A 27,048-nucleotide genomic window follows, 5' to 3' on the forward strand; every position below is an offset into this window, starting at 1 on the left:
TGACCTGTAGCACACGACCCTGTTTATCCAGGATATCAAAGGCGATTCATCTGATGTGGGACGTAGACCAGATCATTGGGACGTAAAAGGTAGATGATAAACACAAATGACATCATCACAGGGGGTTGTGAACTCCGCTCACCCTTTTTGAGCCAAATAAAAAACAAGCTTAATAAAAACACCTCTTTGATCAAAACAATAATAACTCTGTTCAAAACTCCTTCTCTTTGACACAGTTGAGCAATCCTCCAACAGCCAATCAGAGCTCTGTTACCACCAGCAACAACCCCTACACCAGCAAGGCAATGGATGCAGGCTTCTGATTGGTCAAAACTTCACAAGCACTGTGCTGACAGCCCCTCCCTCTACTCTTCACATCCACACAGATTAAGCAACATCATCAAAACAAGGCAAGCTTAGTTTTGTTTTCCTGTAGCATGGCTCCACACAACAACAGTGGGCTGTGTTTTGCTATTTGGTGGAAAGAGATTCTTGTGTAAAGGGAAGAGGGGAGTAATAGGGAGAATCCTTGTTGCTAGGGTTACAGCGTTCTTTGAGGAAGCAGGAATGATGAGATCGGGTGAAATATAACCTGTACTACTGAAGGCAGGGTGTTGCATCAGATACATTGTGATTCAATCATACTGGAAAAAAGCATCTGGCTGCAAGTGCATATTAAAGTTGTGTAAATCACGTGAATATTTCATCTTGTGCACTTGATGGTGCAATATTTATTTATTTATTATATATATTTTAAATTTAAACAAATATTATTAGTACGTTTTTTATTATTTAAATTAATTTTTATTTTATTTATTAATGTTTTTATTTATTTTTTATTTGGACCAGTTGGGTACAGCTAATCAAAATGGCTATGGTGAAATGCTAATAAAAAAAAAAAAAGTTACTTAATAAATCTTAAAGGGTTGGTATAATGCCCTTTTCACAAGATGTAAAATAAGTCTCTGATGTCCCCAGAGTGTGTATGTGAAGTTTTAGCTAAAAATACCGATATTTTTATATAGCATGTTAAAATCGTCACTTTTTGAGGGTGAGCAAAAAAGCACCGTTTTGTGTCTGTTCCTATAAATGCAAATGAGCTGCTGCTCATGGCACAGAGGGCAGAGCTTCAAGAGCTTGCACTCACACAGACATGCACTGACAATTTAAAAAACTTTTAGCCTTTTATGTTCAAACCAGATTCAGACAAAGATGGAGAGACTCAAGTGACAACATGTAGAATGGAATTAGTGATGTCACTAACCCAGGAGGAATGTTGTGTAGTCCCTACCAGCCGTTTGTTGTAGTCCTTAAAAAGTGATTTATTTTAAAGATAATATCTCCCTTTGCTTTGAACTTTGAGCATTGTAACTTTGCAGATGTTGTTTATGCTCAAACAGCAACATTACACACTATAGTTAAAAAAGTGAAATCATAATCAACCACCCCTTTAGTAAATCGCTAATCATTTGCAGCCTATAACTTGTGTGCATAGCATTATTTTTTTGTGTTATCTTTAAACCTATACAGGATATTTTGGCAAATATTACTTTTTAAAATTAAAAGGCTTTTTTTTATTTGTAGATTCCTTTTTAATCTTTTTGGACAAACTAGGAATTGCTCATCAAAATGGGCATGGCAAAATGTTAATTAAAAAAAAAAGTTACATTAAAATATTAATAGTGCTAATAATTTGTTTGTGTTTCAAGTTGTGAGCAAATGGCCTTGTAAGTTGTTTCACATTACATGTGTAAATTACATCCTATAATATCTCTATAATGTTATACACTATTAAATATGACCCTAGTGAAAGGATGTAAAATATAATCTACAAACTGAAGGGTGGGGAAACTCTCCACACAGTATCAATGTCAATATCAGGACTGATGTTATTGGGAAGGCATTCGAGAGAGAGAGAGAGAGAGAGAGAGAGAGAGGGGGGGGAAAGAGAGAGAGAGAGAGAGAGAGGAGAGAGAGAGAGAGAGGAGAGAGAGAGAGAGAGAGAGAGAGAGAGAGAGAGAGAGAGAGAGAGAGGAAGAGAGAGAGAGAGAGAGAGAGAGATGCTTTGAGTGTCTCACTGTTTACTACTGCTTGTTTGGACATGTCAAGGACATCGGTTGGTGACCCTGACCTTTCAGATCTATCTGTCAGGAAAACAAAACTTTTTCCATCCCACACTGAGCAGCTTCAAAATGTCGTTTTCCCTTTTTATTTTCTCAGCAATCTGTTTTTAGCTCATTTGTTTGCTCTGTACACCTGCCTGTGTGCGAAAGGTACAGAATAAAATCAGGAGAATGTAACTCAACTGTAAGTCGTCTGTTTTGGTTGATCACTGTAATGGCCAAGCTGTTAAAATGTTTCTCTGTGTTTGTCTTTCTATTGTCTCTTTGTTATGCAGCAAATGTCTTTGATGACAAGCAGGTGCATTTATGGAGCTTAGACCATCATAAAGATCTCTGGAGTCAGTGAGGCTTCTAGACTCTTTGATACCCCTGCCCTGTGTAATCCTGTTAAACTCTAGGGCTTCTTGCACTGACACAGTTCTATCATATCCTTTTGGATTAGGGAACTATCCCAAGTGAATTGGAGAGGCCCTTTAATCTGTTTCGCTGAATCAAGCAGACTAGAAATCAGTTAGTGATACTGTAATATTGATCACTTTAAACATTCCCCTTAACAGACAGACAGGGCATGTGCTGACATTTGTCTAAGTACAGTGGAACAATCAATGACAATAAATACAGTGCTTCAGTCATGCTGGATGGATATACACTGAGCCCCAGCTTGTAAATTCCTCAAAGAACTGTCTCCATTTTAAAGGATGTCTAGAGGTTCTCCAGAAGGTTCCTTCTTTTTTAGTGTAGCCTACTAGTAATTCAGACTGCTTTGGATTAGCCTCAAATCCAGCGCAGCCATAAAATACACTTTCAATCACAACATGTTTTTGCATTTCACGCGAGGCGCTAAACTATAACGTCTCACGCATGCGCACAGCATTTTTATAACGCCATGTCAAATATACTTTTAAAAACGTGACTCAAAACCCTGGATAATTTTTCATTCAGTGCTGCGTCTCGCATTAAAAAACAAACAAAACACACACACACACACACACACACACACACACACACATACCGTGTGAACTTGACTCCTATTCAAGGCTCTATTGTCATTTCATATTGAGATGATCTCAAAATCTCATAAAGCAAAACTTCTGCCAAACGATAAGCTATTGCTATAAATTATCAACCCTCTTGCAATGCAAATATTCTTCTTAAGGTGCAGTCAAACTTACCGAAAAACTTCAAGAAATTTTGCAGGCGATACAGACCACAAGTGAAACGGCTTCTCGAACAAGAAAGAAAATGAAGGGCAGGACTTGATTTTGTCCATGGCGTCGGTGAACGCTGCAAGAGGCAGGGGAAGTTATTTTAGTTGAAGATTAGTTTGGTTAAAGATTATGAAGGCAAATGAAAAAAAATAAAAATAATACTACAAATAAAAAGTATGTTGGCTATGTATATAGGCTATATATAGGCATATATATATATATATATATATATATATATACACACACACACACACACACACATATACACGTGAATTTGGCACATTGACAGGCAGAAAGCTGCTTAAGTGACTTCTGTGTGAGCTGTGCTTCATACATTGCTACACTATTTACAATGGACAATTGATTTTTATTGGCCCGTGACATTTCACCCAATTGTCACTAATCTGACTGCACCTTTATTGATTATACAAAAAACATTGTGCCAGTCAGATACCAGTCATTTTTTAGTCAGTCTAATAACACCTCAAGAATTTCACCTCATATTTCTCTTTATTGGCCTCTGAATTATTCTGCAAACATTTCTTGCATTTCTGTATGATTCTTTGTGAGAGTTCTTTTATTTAAACTCCATATGTAGCTCACATTTGGCAATCTGCTGTACCTGCAGTGGCATCTGGCACAGACTTTCAGATATCTCAGGCATGTGGAGAGGCACATAGTGCCGATATCGCAACATACCTATTGCATTTCACGTCTGTACGGACAAATCATGTCTGTACAGTTCTGCATTTGATACTGATATTTCATGAATGTCCGCTCTGCATTCTGAAATAACTCACATACATGCTTATATTGACATAGTTAGGCATCATATTTAAACGTTGCCATTTTGGTCATTTTTGTCACCATGCCTTTCCCACAAATATACTTTTAAAAACGTATATTCTTTCTTGTACAGCATTGTACAGACACGTGACTACAAAAGATAACCTAAAAATGTCAGGAATGCTGACGTTGTCTTCCACCCTGCAGTACTGCCTTAATAGTAGATCAATGGGAAGGAATGCAGAACAATCTGAGCAGCATGTGATCCATGAATATCCTGGCACTGCACCGCAATCATGCCACACAGTTCTGGCATGAATGTAGTGTCTGTACCCAGGTGCTGCAATGCTATTCTGGGCCTGTTAGTTCATGTACTCGCAGATCAGAACGGGTTACATAAAGAGAAGCCAATTATAATCCAGAAGATCACAGACTTCTTTAGAATGAAAAAAGGCACTGAGTTTGTTGATCTGTTCCACGATACTGTTTAAGCATGCACAATTTGCTTCATGCTTCAATATTACAAACTTTAAAGAGATAGTTTAGCAAAAAAAATTCTTCTAACAAAAGAAGATATGTTGAAGTTTCAATGTTTCATCTGTTTTTGTCCACACAATGAATTTTTTATTTAAATTTTTGCGTGAACTTTAAAAAGGGAAAGATTGATTTGCACAGCCAAGTTGAACTCTAAACTTCACTGTCAACTTTATATCTGGACGTATTTACATTAAATCATTTGGCAGATGCTTTTATCCAAAGCGACTTACAAATGAGGAGAACAATAGCAGTCAAACCAACAATAGGGCAACAATATGCAACATCTACACTACTGACCTTATTTGCCAACAAAATTTCGCTAATGTTACTGCACCTTTAGTCTACTATCATGACCATGTGTGAAATATAACACTGAAGAGCATCTATAGTCCAATTAGTTTAAAACAGCACTTGCAGAAAAAGCATAATCTACTCTCATATCTGCACATCTCACATGCTCATTAGACCCAGAGAACACTGTCTATGGCTGGTGATCAGAGAGAGCGTTAGTGCTAACAGATGCCAGTACTACTGTCTGTGTTGAGTCTCTAGCTGCAGGGCTTACAAAGGAGGGGCACATGTGTGCATTGCAGACATCAAGCCAGCTGCAAAGTGGTTTTCATGGTAATGTGTTTTTTTTTCTTGGTGTTTTAAAGCCTTGTGCACCTGTGAACACAAATGAAAAGACACATAATGTTTTAATCGGAGGGGAGTAACAAGTCAGGGCAGTTTATAAAGTGGTGAGTAGTATAATGCTGAAACTTTGAAACGCACTTTGTGCACGGGGAAGTTTGGTGACCTTTTTTACTCACGTTTCCTGAAAAGTACTGTGTGGAACTTCAGTGTGTGGTTTTCACAGAAGGTCTCTTGGTCTCTGAGAAAAACACTAAGCTTCGGGCGGAAATATGATGAGAAATGTGATTCGCATTGAGAGCATGTGAGGGGACCGTCGCTAGTCACATGAAGCGCACTCTCCCCTGAGCAGGTGACATATGTGAGTTGCGTAAGTCATTCAGTGAATGCAATCCCACTGTGGGGGGTGGGGGGGGGGGGGGGGGGGGTTGGGGGGACCAGACAGTCACACCATCCCTTCCCCACTAAAAGCTGCTGAGAAAAAGCATTAACTGTTTCTTTGAAACAGATATAGACATTTTTCTTGAAATGGTTGTCTGCAAGCCATTGTGTCTGCTTGTCTAGTCCTTGTGTTCTGCTTGTGGAGTGAACTGTCTGCCTGTCTAATTGGTTTTTAATTGCTCTCTGGTTCATATGTACAGTGAACTGAGAGTGAATGTCAACTGATATTTAATATTCTCATTGGTCACAACTGAGATATCTAAAGTTGTTTTAGGCATGTATGAATACTCCTTTCAAAGAAAATGTCTGTGGGTGTTTGTTACTAGAATGACCTTAAGGGGATCTCCATGGTACCTCCATTGTAATTAACCCAGTTTCTTGATTTCAATGTATTAGCTGAATTAATGTAGTTAACTGCAAAGATCAATGAGGGAGTGTAAGATTTTTTTTTTTTTTTTGTTAAGCGGCTGTCTGATGTTTTTTTTTTTTTTTTTTAAAGCAGGTGTGCGTTGCTTTGTTGCATGCATGTGCTTAGCTTTCTTGTCAGCTGACTTTCAAGTGCACAAAGACTTTTCAGCCACTACCTGAAATGCCCTTTTAAGTTTTGATACACTTTCCTTTGGGCATTTGCCATTACACAACACCTGGTGCAAGTATTTGCTGTTAAACACATGCAGCTCTTTCCAGAAAATTTCCAGTGATGTAACTTCTTTCTGAGTCTGCAAGCTGAGAAGCTGACTGGACAGCGTATCTAGAGATCAAAAAGACCGCGAATGAGTATTTGCCTTACTGGTAGTCTGGCACCCTTTCTCTAGTAAACCACAAACCATATGTACAAAAACTCAGTTAGTAAGAAGAGTCAGCAAAGAAATAGGATTTCCAAGAACTTTTTGGTACTAATATAATAAGATTTTTGCAAATTAGTTTTTAATTTTATTCATTTTTTATATATATTTATTCCTTTTTTAATTTTATTTAATGCAAAAAACTGCATATTAGATTTCAAACCCTTTGTTTCCATTTTAAAATACTGACACTGTCTTAATTTTAAAACCTTTACTGTAAAAATAGCTGAATTTCTACTGTTGTTTGGTGTTTCAGTTCAATTAGTCATCTAACAGATCTGGCTCTACCCTGCCTCTGCTCCAAATGGATGGTGCAAAACCTACACATGACAGAAGTCAGTCCCCCATTTCAAAGGGGGCCCTTCAGTTGAGCAAGCGGTTTAAAGAAAGCAGCTGGTGCATGGGTGGTGAAAGGTCAGGCAGCGTTTGGAGAGATGCCAGTTCCTCTAGTGCAATCACAACCTCTCTTTCCCTCATGTAGACTGAACTGCCCTGAAATCCCCCCCATGATGTAACTGGGTGAAAATAAAACACATTGCTGCAAGCCCACAGCTTTGAAAAGAAACATACCATAATTGCATTTTAAAGGTATTTATTAAAAGATTTATTGCAAAAATAGGTGGCTTTGTCACCACAATTTGACATTGCATTGTGTATTATTTGATAAAATAAAGCACAACTTCATAATACCACCAAATACTGCAGGAAAATCCATTCCCCCCCCCCCAGGATATCACAAAAGACAAATTACATTAGTGTCCATGTAATATTTTTCAGATAAGATCCCAAGTGCCCATTCTTCAAATTCTTCAAAATATCACTTAAACTTAGTTCCTCTTTAAAATCCACATCACACCAATTCCATGGTCTCTTCACCTCCGACAATCTTATAAACGGGCTCTCACAGTCCACCTGTCCTTTTCTCTTCTATTGTCTCCATGATTCCACCACAATAGACTTGAGTGGCACAGGAGCCTTGACTTTTCCATGCTCGTCCCAAAAAAAAATCTGAACCTCAGCTTTTCCAGGACGGCCAAACGTACGCTGGGTCAGTCCACTTAGCTTCCCGTTGTGTGGGTAATCCAGACTACATCTCGAAGCTTTTTAGCTTTGCACCGGTGTACCCTTCAGGATGGATGTATTCAACTTGTTTCATTCACGTGAACATGCCAAAGGCATCTCCCATCAACGTTCCGGCAGAGTAATGGTAGGCACCCATTCGTAGACATTGCGGCTCTCCTCACAGAACAAACCCAATTTCTCAAGAGCAGAATCTTTCCAAGAGTCAGAATTGGGGCTCTTTAGAAGAGAGAAAAAAGAAACAATATTAATATCACATGCAAATGTAAGGTGTTGGCAAATTGTAGGTGTATATGCAATGGAAAGGAGGTGATCTACTAACCGTTACAAGTATGCAGTGTGCGTCCTTAGGTTCTTCATCCTGATCGCTGCCCACGATGTCAGCAAGACGTTCAATGTCATTCACACGAACAATGTTGATGTCGTTGTCGAAGCAGAAGGCTTGAATGAGAGTGAAGTGGATCTGCAAGGCGATGTCACATTCGTACTCCTCATCCGTAGCCAGGACACAGAAAGCCACACTGTCTGGGTCACTGAGGTTGCACAAAGGAGAAATATTGATTAGGGAATGGTTCAACATGTTCTGCTTGCATCTATGCATAGGGAAGACTAGGCAATTGAAAAAAAAACCATACGGTTTGGTACTTTTTAACAAGAACAGATACTTACACATTCATGACTTGTGCAGACTCGTATACCCCAACGGTAAGACAGTCCTGCTTTTTAGCGGAGACCAGGAGCTCCTCTAGTGCTGTTCCTGCACTCTGCATTCTGGAGAACACAACCGGCTTGTTAGTCCATTTACTTTACTCAGCATTTGATTGACACAACGCAAATAACGATAACAACATCAACTGAACAAGACACTCACCTATCGCCAGTAGTAGCTGTGTTATCTTGTCCACTAAATTCTTCAAAAGTCATTGTTTAAATCCAGGTAAAGTCGCGATTCGCGTGCTTTTTCTCTTGTGTGAGCTGTGAGTTTGTGATGCCGTGTCAAGCGCTGGCTGTGTTTTTATACGGGATCAGCGGAGTTTCTCGGCAGTGGGCGGACATTCCGCTCATACCCGGTTCTGATTGGCTGGCGGCACGGGTGCATGTAAATCACTCTGATGCAAGTGCTTTGCCTGTAAACAACCCACGTGGGTGTTCAAATATCACTCCATCAACAACACAAAGCGAGCACGGCTCGTACTCTTTCTTACTGCTTAGGTGCAAGTTGTTGAGTTAATTGTTTGATTCTTTAATCCTCCATCTCAGATAGGCTGTAGCAGAATTGTTGTGGCGAAACTCGAATCCCTCACGCACATTTGTTTTTACATTGATTTCTATTGTTTTATCATATTGTATTACTACATAATCATAAGCCCCCGCCCCCACACCCCCAGAGACACACACACAAAGACTGACTGGTGAGTGATCGAGGCACACGCCACTTGCATTTGTAAAGGAGTCATCCTTACGTGTCCTTGTCACGTGGCTGCTTAGCCGGACCTAGAGCAGGAATAATAGCCCCATGTCCCACCTGCCCCTGGCTTTGTTACACCCTGCAAAAAGTGTGTCCAAGTGAGATCAATAGCCAAAACTTTTGTTCCTACTTTTTGTAAGTGAGTCAGTTCAATGCATACATAATTATAAATAGCCAATCCACCCTTAACCTGTTTAGCTCTTATACATTAATCAATTGATCAATCATTCAGCAATATCTCGAAACAACATAGCTGCACATTTCAGACTACAAAAATACTTTTTCAAACCGATGTAGACTATTGTAAGCTCTTTGTAATTCTGTATGCAGTAGGCTACGCTGGATTGTTGGTTTTATAGCCTCAGCCAGGTTTTAGAGAGGTTTTGGGCACTTGTGAGATTGTAGACTAGTTGAAGACCACTTTTAAACTGCAACAGGGAAGAGTATATGTCTGTTTGCTACTTTTAAAGACTTTTCTCCGCATACACCAAACGCTGGGATTACATATATATAATTCATTATAGCATTGAGATTTTGGGGCTATTATGAGTGGTATTTCGTGCATATTTGAACCATGCAAAGTGTGTAAGGCGGCATCTAGCGGTTGTGCATATAAGCGCGACCTTTCACAAGTGAGTCACGCGCTATACAGATGCAAGATAAACATTTTCTCAGGGATGAGCATGATATTTGCTCATGTCAACACTCCACGAATTCATGCATCTGAAATTAAACCTGCAGGGTATGATACATGATACTATGGTAAAACTGTAGAGCTGATGGTCGAACGTGGAATAATAGCAATAGATTTATTGTTACTCCTCTTCTAAGCCACCGGTGCAGAACTAATGATAGCACAGTGATGCGAGATGTTCTGGCGCCACCTGCAGGAACAACAAGGAAGTTACATCACCGATTTATCAGCGTTCCAAATATTTACATTTCCTTTAAACTCTTCTAATTGAATCGTGCTCATGGATATTTGAGCGATATTAAGGATATTTTTTAAACAATATTTTGTACTTCATATATGAGCTTCTTTTAAGGTTATGACTGTGTGTGTGTGTGTGTGTGTGTGTGTGTGTGTGTGTGTGTGTGTGTGTGTGTGTGCTGGAGAGAGGGTATGCAAAAATTATATTGCCAAGGTACAGATTTGCATATCAGTTTTGGTTAGTGCATATCAGACAGGATAATTGGTTTCTAGGTTAATTTGGGTTGATTTGCATTTTCTTCTAGCAGCCAAAAGAGGACATGTCTGGTTGTAACATGCTTGGACATGCACAGAATATTGACCTAGTTTCAATGTAAGACTTTTATAGATCACTTTCTAAGAATCCCAGTAGTGTTTTGAAATTAGTTGCATCATATGCAGAGCCAGATTTACCTCATAAATGCTAAATGCATAAATGTAAATATTGTGACATAGACAAAATAATTTTTTTGAGGCAGTAAATGCATCGCATTACGTTTTTGCCAACTTACAGGTTTATTGTAGCTTTGTGGGCACTCCTTTTTTTCCTATCATTTGGCCAATATCTCATGTTGTAGAAGATGAAGTGTTTCGCACAGGCTATTTAAGACAGTATTGGCAAATGCTAGACCAAGACACTCTTCTCCGCTCCTCAAATACATAAAAAAATAAATAATAGTAATTATGAAAAAAATGGAGATACTAGGTTTCTGCATTATGTTTTAAATTTGCTTAATTTAGATAGTAATTTTCTTACAGTGTTTTACTATTAGAGTGAAAACTAAAAATAAAAAAATTATAATAAAAAAATGTCCTCATAATTGAAGACATGCAAACACGTGTCATGCATAAATCTGACCCTGATCGATTCATATGCGTCATATCTAGAATTATGTACAATTCATTTGTCATTTCTTAGTATCAGTTTTCATTGAGATGAATGAAAAAAATGCATGTCTTTATAGTAAACTGATCCTTTTTAATAGATAATTACATGATCAAGACAGATATGAAGAGTTTATCAACATTCCAAGTTTGTAAACACATCAGTGCATCATATGACCAAAGACTGAAAGAAATCAATAAAAAAGACTGCAATAAAATAAGTCTTTTCAGAGACGAAACAAAATATCTACATCAAAATGACATAAAAATGCTTCACTGACACAGCAGATCATGACATTTGTTTTATATGTTTATATACATATATAGACATAAACCCTTTTTTTATTGTGTTGATATATGTGCAACACTATACCCCCTCTAAAAGGTACATTTAAAGCTAAATTTACAGCAGTTTAACGGAAGGGATTCTAAGCCACAAATAATGCACAAGCAGAAAACAACCTTTACAAAATAATTAGCTTTTCCCTTTTCTAAATACACTCCCATGTCACTATGACTGATACTTCAGTGGTGGAATCTCTTTAAGCATGTGGCTCCCTTATTAAAAAAGGGAAATAATATTTGAATAGATGCCCAAACACCTAAAATGTCTCAAGTAATACAGACAAATTAATACATTTCCTAAATGTACTAAAACTCAATGAGGAACTTCAATACAATGTAACTCATTCACATTTCCATTAAAAAAGAACCATCATTTGTGCAGAAGAAAATGAACAATAATGGCTGGGTTTCATAAAAAGTGCTATTATAGCATGACAATAGATCCATATAAAAAATTTAAAATAAAGGAAAAATGGTCAGACTGTGATGCTACAATTAAGAGAAATGGCTATACTGAATCGTTTCCCTAAAACAAAGCAAGGTTTGCTTTAGATGCTTTCCTACATTTCATCGGATCGGTGCTGTTGTATTATAACTGACGTGGGTTTCTGCTCCATCCAGCTCTCCTTGGTTTTGCTCTGCCCGTCGTAGATCACCGGAGACGCTGGGGAGTTCCTGTGAGACTCTGAGAGAGCTCCGTCTGCTTTGAGATCTGACTGGGCAGCAGCGGGGAAGTCGGCGGATGAGTTGCTGTTGACACCAGACTCGGAGTCAGACTGCTCGACCCGCTGGTAGTCAGGAGTGTGGTTCTGACCGCCGGACAGCAGCACCTGCTTATTCTCTATGGTGGCCACTAGGAGGACATCCTGCTCCGGCACTTCTTTAGCGGAGGTGGATATAATGTCCTCTTTCATGATAGCTGGATAAGACCGCAGGGCTCGGGACATCCCTAGAAAGCAGTGGAAAAGCACATTCTTAAATGACTTAGTTACAAAATTGATGCTTAAATAAAAACATCGTAACACCAATCTCTTTCTGCACTTTTTATGATATTATAATGTAAATAGCTTTTGATTTAGATTTTATTTTAGAACTTTATTTTGCTCCCAGATATCTAAGAAACATGAAGATGTTTAATTAATTTGCATATTCATTTTATTTTATTATTTAGAATTACTAGAATATTGATTTTTAAAAACTGTAATCAATGTTTATTTTTGTAGGTATACGCTATTAATTTTAATGTAATTTGTTCATATTTATATTAACTATTTAACTTTTTTTTTTTTTTATAAATGTTTAAAGTCACCATGAAATCAAAATTGATCACTCTTACTTTTATGGAATATTGCAGTATTTCTTATAAATTATTTATTCTTGCACATCTTTTTATTTATTTATTAATGTGCCCTCGTAATCTTAAATCAAAATAACTTCCCCTCCCTCATGCAACATCTCTTCTCTGATGATGTGTTTACTGGCGCGAGGGCGGGACAACCTGTCACTCACATGACATCACAGCAATAGCAAATCACAGCCATCCAATCAACTCTCGATGGACAAAATCAAGTCCCGCCCTACATTTTTTCTTTGTTTAAGAAGCCGTTTCACTCAGATATACGGCACAATATGGAAGAATCACATGCCGACTTCAAATAAATGTGTTATTGCTGTGATGTTAAAATTGGTATTGAGAATTGTGGAATTTCACTGGTACGCCAGTGATTACTGAAATAGCATTATTGTATAAGTAGAACAAAACATAGCAGAACAACATTCCTCACTACCCTACAGGAACAATGACAAACGTTGTGCTCACCTGTAGATGATGTATAGAGATCTTTCTGATTGCTGCGGCCAAAAGGATTGACTGAGGGGAAAATGATCAGACAAAAAGAAAGCAGGAACACCTAGAAAAAAGAAAAACAGAGAAGGTCAAGAAACGCATCACACTGCTATTGTATTCATGCAAGACAGAATGTTACGATTACCTGCTGGTGAAAGTTTAAACTCATACATCATATTTCATTTAAGACCAATTCAACCCTACTGAGAGATTGACATGCCACAGTGCTGAAAACTCACCATGATACAAGTGCTAGTCGTGGTGGTTTTCATTGTGGACATTTTCATCATAGCTTGCAATTTTCTTAGCTGTTCAATTAGGGACCTAAAGATACAAAAACAAAAATTCTAGTTAATAGCATTTAGGTATTATTACAAATGTTGTTGTGCTGACACATGATGTACACTTACATGTTTTGTTTCTGCAGCATCTGAACTTTCTTTTGTAATTCCTGGTTGTGAGCAGTGCAGATCGCCACCCTATGGACACACAAAACCTTTATTTCAATTGCTTAATACACAACACAAAGTACTTTATTCAAATATTTGAATATTTGTTCTTTTGAACTATTTTTTTAAAGAATCCTTGACCAGCAAATCAGAATCATGGATCATGTGACACTGAAGACTGTAGTAATGATGCAGAAAATTCAGCTCTGCCATCACATGAATAAATAATATTTTAAAATATAATTCAAATGGTAATCAGTTATTTAAAATTGTAATAATATTCTACAAAAATACATTTTTGATCAAATAAATGCAGCCTTGGTGAGTATAAGTAATAATTGTTATAATCAAATGCTTTCAATACACAATATATATCATTCATTCCTGAAACCTTATTAATGGAATTAATTATAGATCATGATTCACTGAACTATAGCAATTACAAACATTCAATATACATTATATTATGCAATACCTTTATAGTTAGGTGTTAAGTGCTGCCTCTATTTTGAGAGACATTATAAGTGTCATGGTGTCTGTCTCTCCACACGAACCTGTTTTCTAGGCCATCAACATAAACTTTCTTCTTTTTGCGACTCTCCTGAGCAGACTGCTTGTTCCGGATCTTTCTCCTCACCCTTTTCAGGGTCCGTTCCTCGGCCTAAAGAAACACAGCCTTTTAACTAACACTATCATATTATATTTAATTTTGCGTTTTATTTAAACTTTAATATGAAACCATCATAAATCAGAATCCATTTCTCTTACCTTTGTAAGAGGCATCTGACTTGGAATACTTGCACCTTCTTTTGCCAGAAGTCTCCTCTCTTCATCGGTCAAAACAATCTCCTTGAATTGGAACTGGAGGCAGAATATGCACATTATAGCCTCATACATTTTTGTGTTTATCTGATTGGAATCTGATCACATTTAGCAAAAAAATCATATAAAATGTGATTTTTACAAATCCGTTTACAGCTACAAAACGTGGTTTGAAATCCTATTCAAATGGCATTTCTGGAAATCCATTTTAGTCTGATTTTAGCTCTAGTAGGATTTTATGTGATTTTCTCACGCCACATAAAACGTAAACAGGTCAGACGTTGTTATAGGAAACATGCTGAACGTCGCTACAGAAACAAGGTTATGTTGTTGTCGGTCGAGCAAAAAATGACAATATAAGAGAGACGTGTTGAATTTTGATACTGATAATTTAGATCAGATTCCAGTCGGATACACATATAATTACTTGGACACAGCATTTGTTTTTTTGTAAATGTACCTGGTTGTCTGGTTTGCTATTCTGTGTGGAGTTTTCAATCGTAAGTGAGCAGGGCAGCTCAGGGGAGAAGTCATCGTCCATACTGACATCAAACTCATCTGACAGGAAGAATATAAACTTAAGATGGGGCACTTAAATAAGCCTTTTGAACATATAAACAAAACAAGAATATTTCATGCACCCCTTCACACCACAACATTACCGTACCAACATCTATGAAGACATCGGACTCAGGATTCTCCGAGCGGACACTGAGCAGGGCGTCTGTGTCCTGTGGGAGTGTGTAACAGTGGTCTGTCTGCACCACCTGGGCCTCGTAGCTCTCCATCACACACTCGGGATAAAGCAAGGGTTCGAGGCCTGGACTGGGGACGGTGTCTGTCTCACTGCCATCATGTGGACTTTGGGGGGTGGTATCCTCAGAGATGCCGCTGTCACTGCCATGAGGAGACTGAGACAAGCAGTTGACAGACAGACCATCCTCTTCCTCACCCAGAAGACTGCTGAGAAAGTCCTCTGTATCAATTCCATCCAGCATCTGCAACAATAAAAGCATTAATCAAATTACCAAATACAATAAGTATTATTATATTATTATTATTACTATTATAATATATATATATATATATATATATATATATATATATATATATTATATATATATATATATATATCGATTTGATACAGTATATTAGTGCTGTCAAATCAATTAATGCAAAGAAAGATGCAATCATAGAGCTAGTCTATGATATGAAACTGATAAAAAGAGAATTTTATATACAGATTTGACAGCACTATATACAATTCTCTTTTTATCAGTTTCATATCATAGACTAGCTCTATGATTGCATCAGTTATAGCATCTACATGAGAAAACCATGAAAATTAGATCATCACCACACATGAAGGTTACGTACATTATGCCCTAAAAGCAAATCTTCCAGGAAGTCATTCCCCTCTGTGAGGAACAGATCACCGGTTCCTGGGTCTTCATCTGGGAAGATTAGACCAAGCAGGTCTGTGTTCTCCATATCTTCGCTTACTGACATCTAAAAGAGGAAGTAGAAATCAAATGAGAGCATATAAAACAGGGTAGATCCGCAGTGACGCTGCGCACTGACAGCTCGATCAAGTTCAGACCCCGCCCACTCTCATCACGTGACTGTAATTCCGTCTTAAACAGAACAACACAAATGACAACTAACAACTTCCCACCGCTCATAGTCCAGCGCATGCTAAAAGTCACAATCGCAAACATAAAACGGTTTTGTGTGATAATTTCTGATAAATAGTTTAAAACCCAATTAAAATGACATGGAATTACTGTAACACGATGACAGCTCGTTTAATTATTCACTATAGTAACAATAACTGTTACAAGTGCCACGACGATACAGGTATGGTTTTAATCTGATTTGGTTATATGATCCGATTTCCTATTATGTTCAACACATTGCAATATGTGAAGCAGAATTTACAAATGTATTGTTAACAATAATACTAATAATAGAACGGAATATATAATAGAACAATAGAATGCTTATTATGATAAATGTTATGATACATGGAATACATTACATCATGTAAAAAAATTGCTGGTAAAGCATCTGACAGGTCTGACATTTGACAGCTTTACAATAACTGAATTGTGAGGAAATGTGATTTTGCTCACATTTCTATCTAGAAAAGCTGTGAAATTAATTCTTACCTCTGTTGATCTTGTACCAATACAAGATACGTTGACATATACAACAAATAGGAAGTGCCTTCTCTCTTTGTCTTGAAATGCAGTTCCTGCTGAAATCACCCTCCAACGAGGCAAAAATTGCGTCATCACGTAAGGGACGTGATGTACGTGCACGACATACAGTACGTGCACGTCTTCTGCGAAAGGCTTTCTGGGAGTTGTAGTGTGATAAATCATGCCTCAAATAAGCCGCTTATGAGTCTTAGTTTTGAAAAACTTTAAAATGTGTTAATGTTATTGTAAGTTTAAATCGAGAAATCCTAAAAACGTACAATACATTATTTGATTATAAAAACAAACGTTAATTAGAAACTTAAATGTGCAAACAAGTGTACATTCTAGCCTATGCATATTGCATATTTATAAATCGTGGTTTTTTTTTGTATGCACACGTTTTGTGTTTTTTGAGGACTCTCAATCAATGATTTTTATACTGTACAAAATGTTCATTTTATCCCCTATACCTAACAATTACAGGAAACATTCAGCATTTTTTAATTTTCATACGAATAATAACAATAATTTGGTATTATTTATAAGATGTTTTCCTCATGCCATAGGGACCAAAATCTTTAAATAAAATTCAAGGTTTTACTATCCTTACAAGGACATTTGGTCCCCTCAACATAGGGGAATACCTGGACCACACACACAAAAAGACACACACCTATTCTTGTACATCTATCTTTGTGAGGACATTCATTTGCAAAACCCATCACAACTAAGTGCATAACCCAAACCCTTAAGGAATTTACCTTAAAGCTAGCCTTAACCTAATTATAACCTTATCCCTAAAACCTTTTGACCCTTAAACAAGTCTCAGAAAGTGAGGACCAGCCAAAATGTCCTCACTTTACTCTTAATCCGATGGTCTAAAACTCAAACTGGTCCTCACAAAGATAATTGTGCAGGTGCATGAATGCACACACACAAATATTTTGTTTTCACTATCATTTCTGTATTTTCTATATTTTAAATCATATATGATATTCATTTTTCAGTGGACTCTTATTTGATCTTTATTTTTCCAACATTTGTGGTCAAATATTGTGTATCTGAAATATATTTGCAAAGAGAATGCTCGAAACAATGCAGTCTAAAGCACTTTTATTACATTTATGACATGACATCCATGACATTAAGACAAAAGTCTTGCTTCACTCACCTGCAAACACTCATACTTTCCATTCATTCGTGTAGACTACTTCATTAGAGACATTCACTGATCTCCTTTTCAATGAAAAAAGATAACAAAAGAGGTATATCAAATATAACTAGCTGAACTATATCTGTCCCTCATTTCTATATAAGCTTTCTGAGCATCACAGAATGATGCAGAGTTTGGACGTATGCCTCAGGCTCCTGTACGTCTTCAGACGCTCCTTTTTAGCATCAGTTCCGTTTACTACATGAGTAACTACTGGCATGCTGTCCACTGCTTGTCGTTTATGTGAGCGGTGTAAGAGGATTCGATAGACTCCAGTGATGGAGCTCCTGCAGTCTTTGCCCTGGTTGTTACGAATGTGGTCTGCGGTGATGCCAAAAGCCTCCAGGGCGTTTTTCACCTCTATCTCATGCTCTTCAAGCTCCCCTAGCTTTGACTCTGCCAGATGGAGCGGGTCCATTTTAAAGGGCTCCATGGCCTTGGGAAACTCCACCGGCAGCAGCCACTCGCAGCCCATCATCTGTTCTACACTGTAGCGGTCAGACGGCTGGGATTGCAGGATGCCCCGGATCAGTTTCTGACAAGCTTCCGGAACCCAGGTAGGCACTGTGTACGACCCATCGAGGATGCAGCGCTTCAGCTTGGCCACCGTTTCGGCACGGAAGGGCATGGAGCCGGTCACCATGAAGAAGAGCATGACCCCCAGGGCCCAGATGTCCACGCAAACACCTATGTAGTGTTCGTCTCTGAAGAGCTCAGGGGCGGCATAAGGGGGAGAACCGCAGAAGGTGTTGAGGGTCTCGTCGCGACGGCTGACGGTGCTGAAGCCAAAGTCTCCCACTTTAACACATGTGCTACAGGTGTAAAAAACATTCTCTGCTTTCAGGTCTCTGTGAATGATGTTATTGTCATGCTGCAAAATGACAAAGAGAAATTACTATTAACAACTAAATACATAGATATTTTGAGTAACAATGTTGATACATTAATTTAACTGGAGATATATATATACACACACATACTTTAAATTGATATACTTAAAGGACAAGTTCGGTATTTTACACTTAAAGCCCTGTTTACAGATCGTATCTGATGAAATAGAACGGTTAAGATTAAAATTTGGACACATGCTCCTGTCCCGAGAATTTTAGGTTTATTTCGCTTTTGTGGACCTATTTTGCCAAACGCGTCACACCCGTGATTCTTCCGTTGAGAGCTTGAATAATAGACACTCCAGCCCAGTTGGTGGCGATAATGCACCTTTGCCAATTGCAAGCAAACCACGGGCATTTCATTGAATACACAGAAGAAGCGGCGGAGTAATACCGTAAAGGTGCTGCGGTCTCACAGCACGTCCTATTAAGTCAATGGAGTTGGACAAAAACTACGATAAAACCTGTTGGAATGCATCTTTTTCAGCGATTTTTTAGTGAACATATCAGTGAACACCCCTGACCACTCGGTGAGTTTCACGTCTTTGTAAACGAAAGTTTAATGTGTTTTTAGGACGGAATCTTCCAGTGCATATAGACAACCATTGTGGGGGGGGGGGGGGGGGGGGGGGTCCCTAAAATTCTCGGGACAGCAGCATGTGTCCAAATTTTAATCTTAACCGTTCTATTTCATCAGATACGATCTGTAAACAGGGCTTTAAGTGTAAAATACCGAACTTGTCCTTTAAATCAGTTTTTTTTTATATTATTGTTTAAGAAATAATAATAAAAGACAAATTTTTATTTTATGCCTCCCAAAAATATCAAAATGAATTTAAATTTAGAGATTAAAAACATGTTTATCATAGAATACATTTTATGTTGGAATATTTCATTTCTAATTGTTTTGGATCAAATGTAGCAATCTATATACAGGGTTTGAAATTAACTTTTTTAAGTTACCGGCCATTCAGAACTTCTACTAGCCAAAACAAAATGATCAGAAATAAACCAGATTATCAATGTCACAGCTTAAATTTAAAAATAGCCTATTTATTATTAAATCTCATTCTGAACTATTCTATTGCTTTCAGATTTATGACGGTCAATCACTGTTTGTGATTACTGTACCATTCAAATAAAATGAAAAATAAATAAAGACAAAATTCTCTGTGGCTTCTCTTATTATTGCCTTGAGTTTACCTGCACGTAGCAATAAAGACACAAGCACGCTTTTTGCCCAAAAGTCTTGGACATGCGGCATTTATGAGAACGAATTAGAAAAAGTGGCCTCTTAATTGTCGCCTAAGGCTCCAACGGAGCAAACCAGACGGGAAACACCATGCCTTGGACATCTTAAACTTTCAGCCCACAATTCTCATGAATTGCCTCCTTGAATTCTATTCCATGCTTCATGTACATCTCACCATATGCTTCACGGCTGAGAGAACTTGAGAGAAGACAATCTTGCTGTCGATGTCGGAGAGCTTTCCCTCTGTGCTGATCTTTGTGTAGAGCTCTCCTCCGCTTGCGTACTCCATGACCAGGTGCAGGCGGGTCAGAGTCTCCACCACCTCGTACAGACGGATGATATTTGGATGGTGCAGCTTTTCCATGCTTGATATCTCCCGGGAGAGAAGTCTTTGGGTCTTTTGATCGAGCTTGGTCTTGTCCAAGATCTTAATGGCTACTTTGTCTGTGAATGACAACATAAAGTTTCAGCTACAGGAGCTTCTCATTCAGAAAACATTCATATTCTTTTGTCTTTGATACTTAATGCATTCTAATGCAATTTGTATATATGAACTGCTTTGTCAAAACAGCAGTAAACGTCCACTGTAATAAAGGAAAGACCTTTGAGCAGTTTTGATATCAGATATGGTGTGCCATGCGATATGGAATGTCATTCTACACCCTTTCTTCAAGATCTGCTGCAACACAACAAATACACTGTGCATGTAATTCACATCGCTTTGAAACGGCACACCACAACCTCCTATCCCTTACACACACCAATCTTTGATGAGGCCTACAGCAATTCTAAAGGTCTCGACAGAAATGTGACACCTCAAACCGATCCATCTGTGTCTGAACCAGACAACTTGTCTCAGCTTGACTTTGACCGAGGGCATGCTTCCCACATTATCAATGTAACCCTGATTGTCGGGACACATTTTCATCCATACAATAACACTGACCATAAAGCACACTTACTGGGTTATATGGGTTAAAACTACATATACAGCACTGTATCACAGCAACAAGTTTGGCAGGAAAATATTATTTGAATGTATATATTAGTTGGGGAGACTTAATATTCAACAATATTATTGATTTGACTGCACTGACACTATTGGATGAGAGCTGAAATGAGATGGACGATGACATCACTGTTTTTCTGCGGAACTGCTTTATAGATATTAGATGAAATTAACTAATTTAATAATTGATGATTTTTACAACGGAACTGAATCAACTGTGAACTGACTTTAGCTGAACAATGACACAATTCTCTTTTTATAGGCTGCTTTACAGCCGAAATGAACTCTGTTTGGATCATTGAATTATTTGTTTTCGCTGTAAAGCTGCTTTGAAAAATCTGTATTGTATAAAGCGCTATATAAATAAAGGTGACTTGATTACCTGTTTTGGATCAAATGTAGCAATATTCTAAATATCTGAGTTGTAATATACAGTATATATTTAATTTTTCACAACTTTCAACATGTTTAGTGATGTTGCACCATTCAAAAAAGTAAATAAAAAAATAACGATTATTAATTATAATATAAAAATATTTAATACTTACATTTTAAAAAAATTGTAATATTCAGAATATAAAAAAAACCCTGATAATTCTCTGTATACGCTGCTGATAAAAAGTTTGGGGTCAGTCAGTAAGATTTTTATTATTAGTAATTTCTGTAATTTCATATTTTTTTTAGCAAAGACGGATTCAATTGAAGAAAAGTGAAAGTAAAAACGTTTACATTGTTACAAAAACTTACTATTTCACAAAACAAATGGTGTTCTTTTGAACTTGAGTAATGGCTGATGAAAAGTCAGCTTTGCCATCACAGAAATGCATTTAAAAAAATATATTAGAAAAGAGTCATTTTAAATTGTAATAATATTTCACAATATTACAGTTTTTACTGTATTTCAAATAAATGCAACCTTGCTGAGCAGAAGATACTACTTTCAAAAACATTTAAACAAATTTAAATTTCTAAACCACTGAAAAAAAGTGAATATTTGACTTTTCAAAATTTCACAATTCTCAACATGTTTAGTGATGTTGCAACAACGATATGAATTATTCTAATATTAATTGTATTAAAAAATATTTAGTACTTAAAAATGAGTCTAAATATACAAAATTGTATACAAACATTAGGGGTCATCAATATGGATCGATAAAATCGGTACCTTTATTTTGACACTCTCCACATTTTCACGCAATGTCTGTCTATGCATTACCGGCGCCAACGCGTGCATTCTCGTTTAAACACATCTGTCAGGGCTCGGCAATAAGGACTCCGTGGACACAGCGTGAAAGACGGAGTGCTGAATGATCACAAAACTTTTATCAGTAGCACGCGTTTTAAGTCTTGCCAGTTTAAGGATTCAAGCACAAACTGACGAAAAAAAGAAAATATTTCGATACTCGAGCACAGAGTGAGAATTTTTCACAGAGAGAGTTCTCTTTCGTGCTTGAACGGACAAAATTATGTCAGAATGCCCGTCTTGGCGAATATCCTAGTGAACACAGTCATTCATGTCTTAAGTAAATGTAAAATGTTAACTACATTTTTTATTTCTGTGCCTGAAAACCTCTGTTAGACCTGAAAAACCTGAAAAGCACTGATTAATGCATTTGTCTCTGTTCTATTGTAATTTGGTTATCTGTAGAAAGTATTCTTAGCATTGAGTCTTTGCATGTCTGCATTTGCCCCAGACTGGGATCAGTTTCAGCCTTCTATAATTTACTGGGAAGACCTATATAGAGGTCAATGCAACTAAAAAACAGGGCTCTAAGTATGCATTTCCAGGCACATTACATGAAACTTTGGTGTCAGTGGGCTGCTCTAAGATGAACACCGCGATATCTCAACCATCTACTGTAGCTTACGGGAAAACTTCTCAGGAAAGTCAAAGCATATGTACCATTACATACAACTGCTTACCTTTCGTTAGAGCGTGGATGCCCAGCTTGACGTGAGAAAAGTTTCCGCAGCCGATCTCGCCACGTATCTTGTAGAAGCCGATGCGGCGACCCACGGTGAGCTCTCGCACCATCTTCTCATCTTGGCACATGTCCAGATTGAGCTTCTCCAGCGGGGTGAGGCGGCGCGGCTGGGTCCCCTCGTCGTCCGTGCAGATGTCGGAGCTGTCTTGTCGGCTCCATCGTGCATAACGCTGGGGACCCACAACTGAGACCCCAACGGAGCCCCCCCCCCCAGACGGATAGACGGCAGTCATCCTGCCACAGGCCACTGGGGGGCTTAGCTCATGGCAGGAGACCTGGAACTAAAGCACCACCTGAAGGTATAAAATGATACACAAGGAGGAAGATCAATTTGCTTGACCTCGACTTATAAACTCAAGGAGCTTATTATAGAGCAAATAACATGATATAATGTATTATATAACTACTATTTTAAATATTATTGTACACTATAAAAAAGTTGCTGCCTTAAATTTTGTAAGTACAATCAACTTGGATGTTTAAGTCATCCCAACTTAAATTACATTAAACTGACTGAATCTTGTATATTTTTGTAAAAAAAAATTTTTTGATGAGTTAAAGCAATGTAAAAACATATGTATAGCATAATATGTACAGCATATGTAACAATAGTAAATACAAGTATAATAAATAATGAATACATTTTTTTTTTTACATAAACTAATAATAATGTATATAAATACATTTTAATAAAATAAATGAACTATTTAAGGATTATTTCATTGCAAAGCATCATCACACATTCATGAATAGTCCTCTCACCTTCACATGTTGTCCTGAATGTCTGTGTCAGTTTCCAAAATTAGCTCATTATTGCCACATCTCAGCTCAAAGTTATACACATATCCAAGTATAAAGGAGTAGATGTTTAGGGTCGTCTGCTTCACCCAAGCGGCCAGGTGCACAATGCTGTTCCTTCCCCTCAGTCCTGCGTCTCCCTGAACCTCATCAGATATGCCCGATTTAATTGGTGAGTTGCCTCAGCGATAAAAATAGACTGGGGATCAGCGTTGAGAACGATGAGGGCTGTGATTGTTGCCTGGCTGCTATAACAAGGCTCCACGCTGCCCTCGGCAGTCCTGGTTTCTGGTATGGCGCTTCTTCTCATTTAACATCTTTGGCTGGTTGGTCATTCAGAAATGGGGAAACCACATGGAAAACAGCCACTCCCTCTGATCTGTTCATGTCGGTGTGTGTTTTTCTGAGCTTCTGACTCACTCTACAGTCTTCTTTCTGGGATTAGCGTGTAGAGAGATCCTAATCCGTGCCTTTTTTAGTGGTCCTTAAACAAAGAATTCCTGTTTACCTGGGAAGAGTATATATATATATATATATATATATGGAGAGAGCGAGAGAGAGAGAGAGAGAGAGAGAGAGAGAGAGAGAGAGAAAAATACATTAAGACCATGACACTGCCTTTACCCTGTCCTTAGCTCACCTTTCCGTAAACTAAACCCTTAGTTTATGGGTTTTTTTCTTTCAATTTAGTTTGTCTAAACCTGTGTGGAGTTTTTTTAAGCTTTCACATTATTAAATAATGAAAACAAATTTTTACAATTAAATTATTTAAAATTAAGAAAATAAAAAGAAACACGTATCTATATTTAAATTTGAAATAAATGAAATGTGTTACTACAAAAGTGGCTGAGATCAGTGTGTGTTTTGTGTGTTTCAGGATGCAATTAGGGTGAGTTTGCTGATGTAGTTTCTTTAACAAAGTCCCTAAAGAGCATAATAGAAGTACACAGAGTGCCCTAGAGCCACTGAGCACTAACAGCACACATAAAAAAGCCCTACACACCCATTATGCCACAAATATCACGATGTATGAAGCAATAACAGAATATCAATTCAGATTACGCTTAATCTGACTATTGACAGTAAAACAATTACAAAAGTAAACACCACTGTTTTAAAAAATAAATAAATAAACTTTTAATTTAGCAAGGATGCATTAAGTTGATCAAAAATGATAGTCAAGTAATTTATAATATTACAAAATATATATATTTCAAATAAATGCTGTTCTTTTGAACTTTATATTCATCAAAGGATCCTGAAAACATTTAACTGTTCAAAATTGATTATAATAAGAAATGTTTGTTGAGCAGCAAATCAGCATATTAGAATGATTTCTGAAGGATCATGTGACACTGAAGACTGGAGTAATGATGCTGAAAAGTCCGCTTTGTAATTACAGTAATACATTATAGTTTGAAATGTTTTGAAATAGACGGTGGGAACCTATGTAACTGACCCCAAACTTTTAAATGGTAATTTAAGTATTGAATCATTCATAAAGTTGATTGAACATTATTTTCATAGAGAGATGATGGAGTTACCATATCTATCTATTTTCAGAAAGTGTACAAATATAGCTAATAATACTTTTATGGACAGTTTTTTTCTTTGCACATGCTCTTTGATCAAAGGACACCAGGTGTGTTAAATTGAGGCAGTTTCTCCTCAAAGGACTATTGAGCATTGCACCTGCACATACACCTTTAAGTGTGACGATGTGTTCTTTGCAGGTGGAGACGAGCGGTGATGCTGATATAAGCTGCTGAGCTTGGTTTTCAACGGGGTTCTTTGACGCAGTTGTATTCTTTTGTTCTAACTCCCTGAGCATCAGCATTTTAGGATTATATCCAAACCAACCAGATCTGTAGAAAGTGCTTTGAAGCTGATCAGGTGTTGCAGTCATGTACCTGTGTACTGTATATCTCTCTAACTTGTTTGTGTTACTACCATAAATGATCAGTGATTTGACAATCAAATAAGAACCCAAACAGTCTTATACGCAACCAGCAGGTCTAACTGAGAGGTCTTTTTCTTGAGCATGGGCTTTGAGCACTGAGCATTGAAAGCATAAGACTGCAGGTTCATTCGCACAACAACATTTTGTTGATTTCAACAATCCTGAGTGAGAAATACACTGCTTTTTGAAAGTTTTGGGTCAGTAAATTTTGTTTTACTGTTTTTGAAAAAGAGCTGCATTTATTTGATAAAAATACAATAAAAACAGTAATATTGTGAAATATTAATACATTTATATATATATATATATATATATATTTTTTTTTTTTAATGTAATTTATTACTGTGATGGCAAAGCTGCACCACTCCAGTCTTCAGTGTCACATGATCCTTTTTTGGAGCTCAAGAAACATTTCTTCTTATAATCAATGTTGAAAACATTGCTTAATATTTTTTCAGGATTCTTTGATGAATAGTAAGCTCATAAGAACAGAATTTATTTTAAATATTTTTTGTAACAATTTAAATGCCTTTAATCTTTGAAAGTATATGAATACAAATGTCATCAGTGTACCTTTAGTGCACTGATTGATAAACTGATCATTATATAAACAGTGGGATGGTAGCATGTACAGATCAACATAGGGCTGAAAATCTACATTTATCTGATGTAGATATTTGACCTTCCTTATATTTTCTATCATTCTGATTGCCCTACTTCACACAGTCTATTTACCACGGCATAGCACACAAAATCAAAGTGATGTTTCTCATGAATACTCAAATCCTCAGGCTTCAAACGCCGTGCTGTACGTGTGTGTGCTGCTGCTGCTGATTGCTGAAGGGGCTGCAAAGATTCAACCGCTGACAAAATTCTCTTTTAAAGTGTAAACCAAGCAGGAATACTAAAACGATCCATTCAAGTGAATGGATGTGCATGTGTCTGCATTATGAACTCCTTCTCTTTCTCTCTCCCCCCATTTTTCGCCCCCTATCTTGATCCCTAGAATTAAACCAACTTTTTTTTCTTTTTTTTTGCTGCTGTGCCTTTAAAGGGTTAGTTTACATAAAAATTAAAACTCTGTCATTAATTACTAACCCTCATGTCGTTCCAAACCCGTAAGACGTTCGTTCATCTTCTGAACATCTTTTTGATGAAATCTGAGAGCTTTCTGTCCCTCCATTGACAGCTATGCAACTTCCACTTTGACGCTTCAAAAAGTTTATAAATTGATCGTAAAACTAATCCATATGAATTGAGTGGTTTAGTCAAAATTTTCTGAAGAGACACGATGATTTT

At 37.3% G+C, this 27,048-nt stretch overlaps 3 protein-coding genes across 3 annotated transcripts; all 3 read right to left on the reverse strand.

Annotated features, from left to right (window-relative positions):
• Positions 1-7,148: 7,148 nt before the first annotated feature.
• Positions 7,149-8,679, reverse strand: gadd45ga (growth arrest and DNA-damage-inducible, gamma a). The gene is made up of 4 exons (XM_082188527.1): positions 8,525-8,679; positions 8,323-8,424; positions 7,976-8,186; positions 7,149-7,872 (listed from the first exon to the last, which is right to left on the reverse strand). Exons 1-4 carry the CDS (start codon positions 8,575-8,577, stop codon positions 7,759-7,761), a joined length of 480 nt encoding a protein of 159 aa, XP_082044653.1. The 5' UTR covers positions 8,578-8,679; the 3' UTR covers positions 7,149-7,758.
• A 2,370-nt stretch (positions 8,680-11,049) lies between these two features.
• Positions 11,050-16,745, reverse strand: creb3l3l (cAMP responsive element binding protein 3-like 3 like). Its single transcript, XM_082187992.1, has 10 exons — positions 16,607-16,745; positions 15,816-15,947; positions 15,106-15,436; positions 14,899-14,996; positions 14,385-14,477; positions 14,171-14,277; positions 13,578-13,646; positions 13,407-13,491; positions 13,141-13,231; positions 11,050-12,270 (listed from the first exon to the last, which is right to left on the reverse strand). The coding sequence occupies exons 1-10, from the start codon at positions 16,730-16,732 to the stop codon at positions 11,882-11,884; spliced, it is 1,521 nt and encodes a 506-aa protein (XP_082044118.1). The 5' UTR covers positions 16,733-16,745; the 3' UTR covers positions 11,050-11,881.
• Positions 16,746-16,889: 144 nt separating this feature from the next.
• nim1ka (NIM1 serine/threonine protein kinase a) lies at positions 16,890-24,275 on the reverse strand. Its single transcript, XM_082188028.1, has 4 exons — positions 23,754-24,275; positions 22,930-23,284; positions 20,170-20,438; positions 16,890-18,723 (listed from the first exon to the last, which is right to left on the reverse strand). The coding sequence occupies exons 2-4, from the start codon at positions 23,222-23,224 to the stop codon at positions 17,968-17,970; spliced, it is 1,320 nt and encodes a 439-aa protein (XP_082044154.1). The 5' UTR covers positions 23,225-23,284; positions 23,754-24,275; the 3' UTR covers positions 16,890-17,967.
• Positions 24,276-27,048: the final 2,773 nt, after the last annotated feature.

This window comes from Leuciscus leuciscus (genome assembly GCF_965113295.1).
Source record: "Leuciscus leuciscus genome assembly, chromosome: 13".
NCBI classification, from domain to species: Eukaryota; Metazoa; Chordata; class Actinopteri; order Cypriniformes; family Leuciscidae; genus Leuciscus; species Leuciscus leuciscus.

Excerpts from the sequence above, each read along its gene's own strand:
- gadd45ga (XM_082188527.1), bottom strand. The coding sequence starts at position 8,577 with ATGACTTTTGAAGAATTTAGTGGACAAGATAACACAGCTACTACTGGC. Across the intron at positions 8,425-8,524 it reads ACAGCTACTACTGGCGATAG|AATGCAGAGTGCAGGAACAG; the intron begins GTGAGTGTCTTG and ends TGTGTTCTCCAG. Across the intron at positions 7,873-7,975 it reads CACACTGCATACTTGTAACG|AGCCCCAATTCTGACTCTTG; the intron begins GTTAGTAGATCA and ends TCTCTTCTAAAG.
- creb3l3l (XM_082187992.1), bottom strand. The coding sequence starts at position 16,732 with ATGACGCAATTTTTGCCTCGTTGGAGGGTGATTTCAGCAGGAACTGCA. Across the intron at positions 13,647-14,170 it reads GTTGATGGCCTAGAAAACAG|GGTGGCGATCTGCACTGCTC; the intron begins GTTCGTGTGGAG and ends GTGTGTCCATAG. Across the intron at positions 13,232-13,406 it reads CGACTAGCACTTGTATCATG|GTGTTCCTGCTTTCTTTTTG; the intron begins GTGAGTTTTCAG and ends TCTTTTTTCTAG.
- nim1ka (XM_082188028.1), bottom strand. The coding sequence starts at position 23,224 with ATGACTGCCGTCTATCCGTCTGGGGGGGGGGGCTCCGTTGGGGTCTCA. Across the intron at positions 20,439-22,929 it reads CATCCACGCTCTAACGAAAG|ACAAAGTAGCCATTAAGATC; the intron begins GTAAGCAGTTGT and ends TGTCATTCACAG. Across the intron at positions 18,724-20,169 it reads TCTCAGCCGTGAAGCATATG|CATGACAATAACATCATTCA; the intron begins GTGAGATGTACA and ends GTCATTTTGCAG.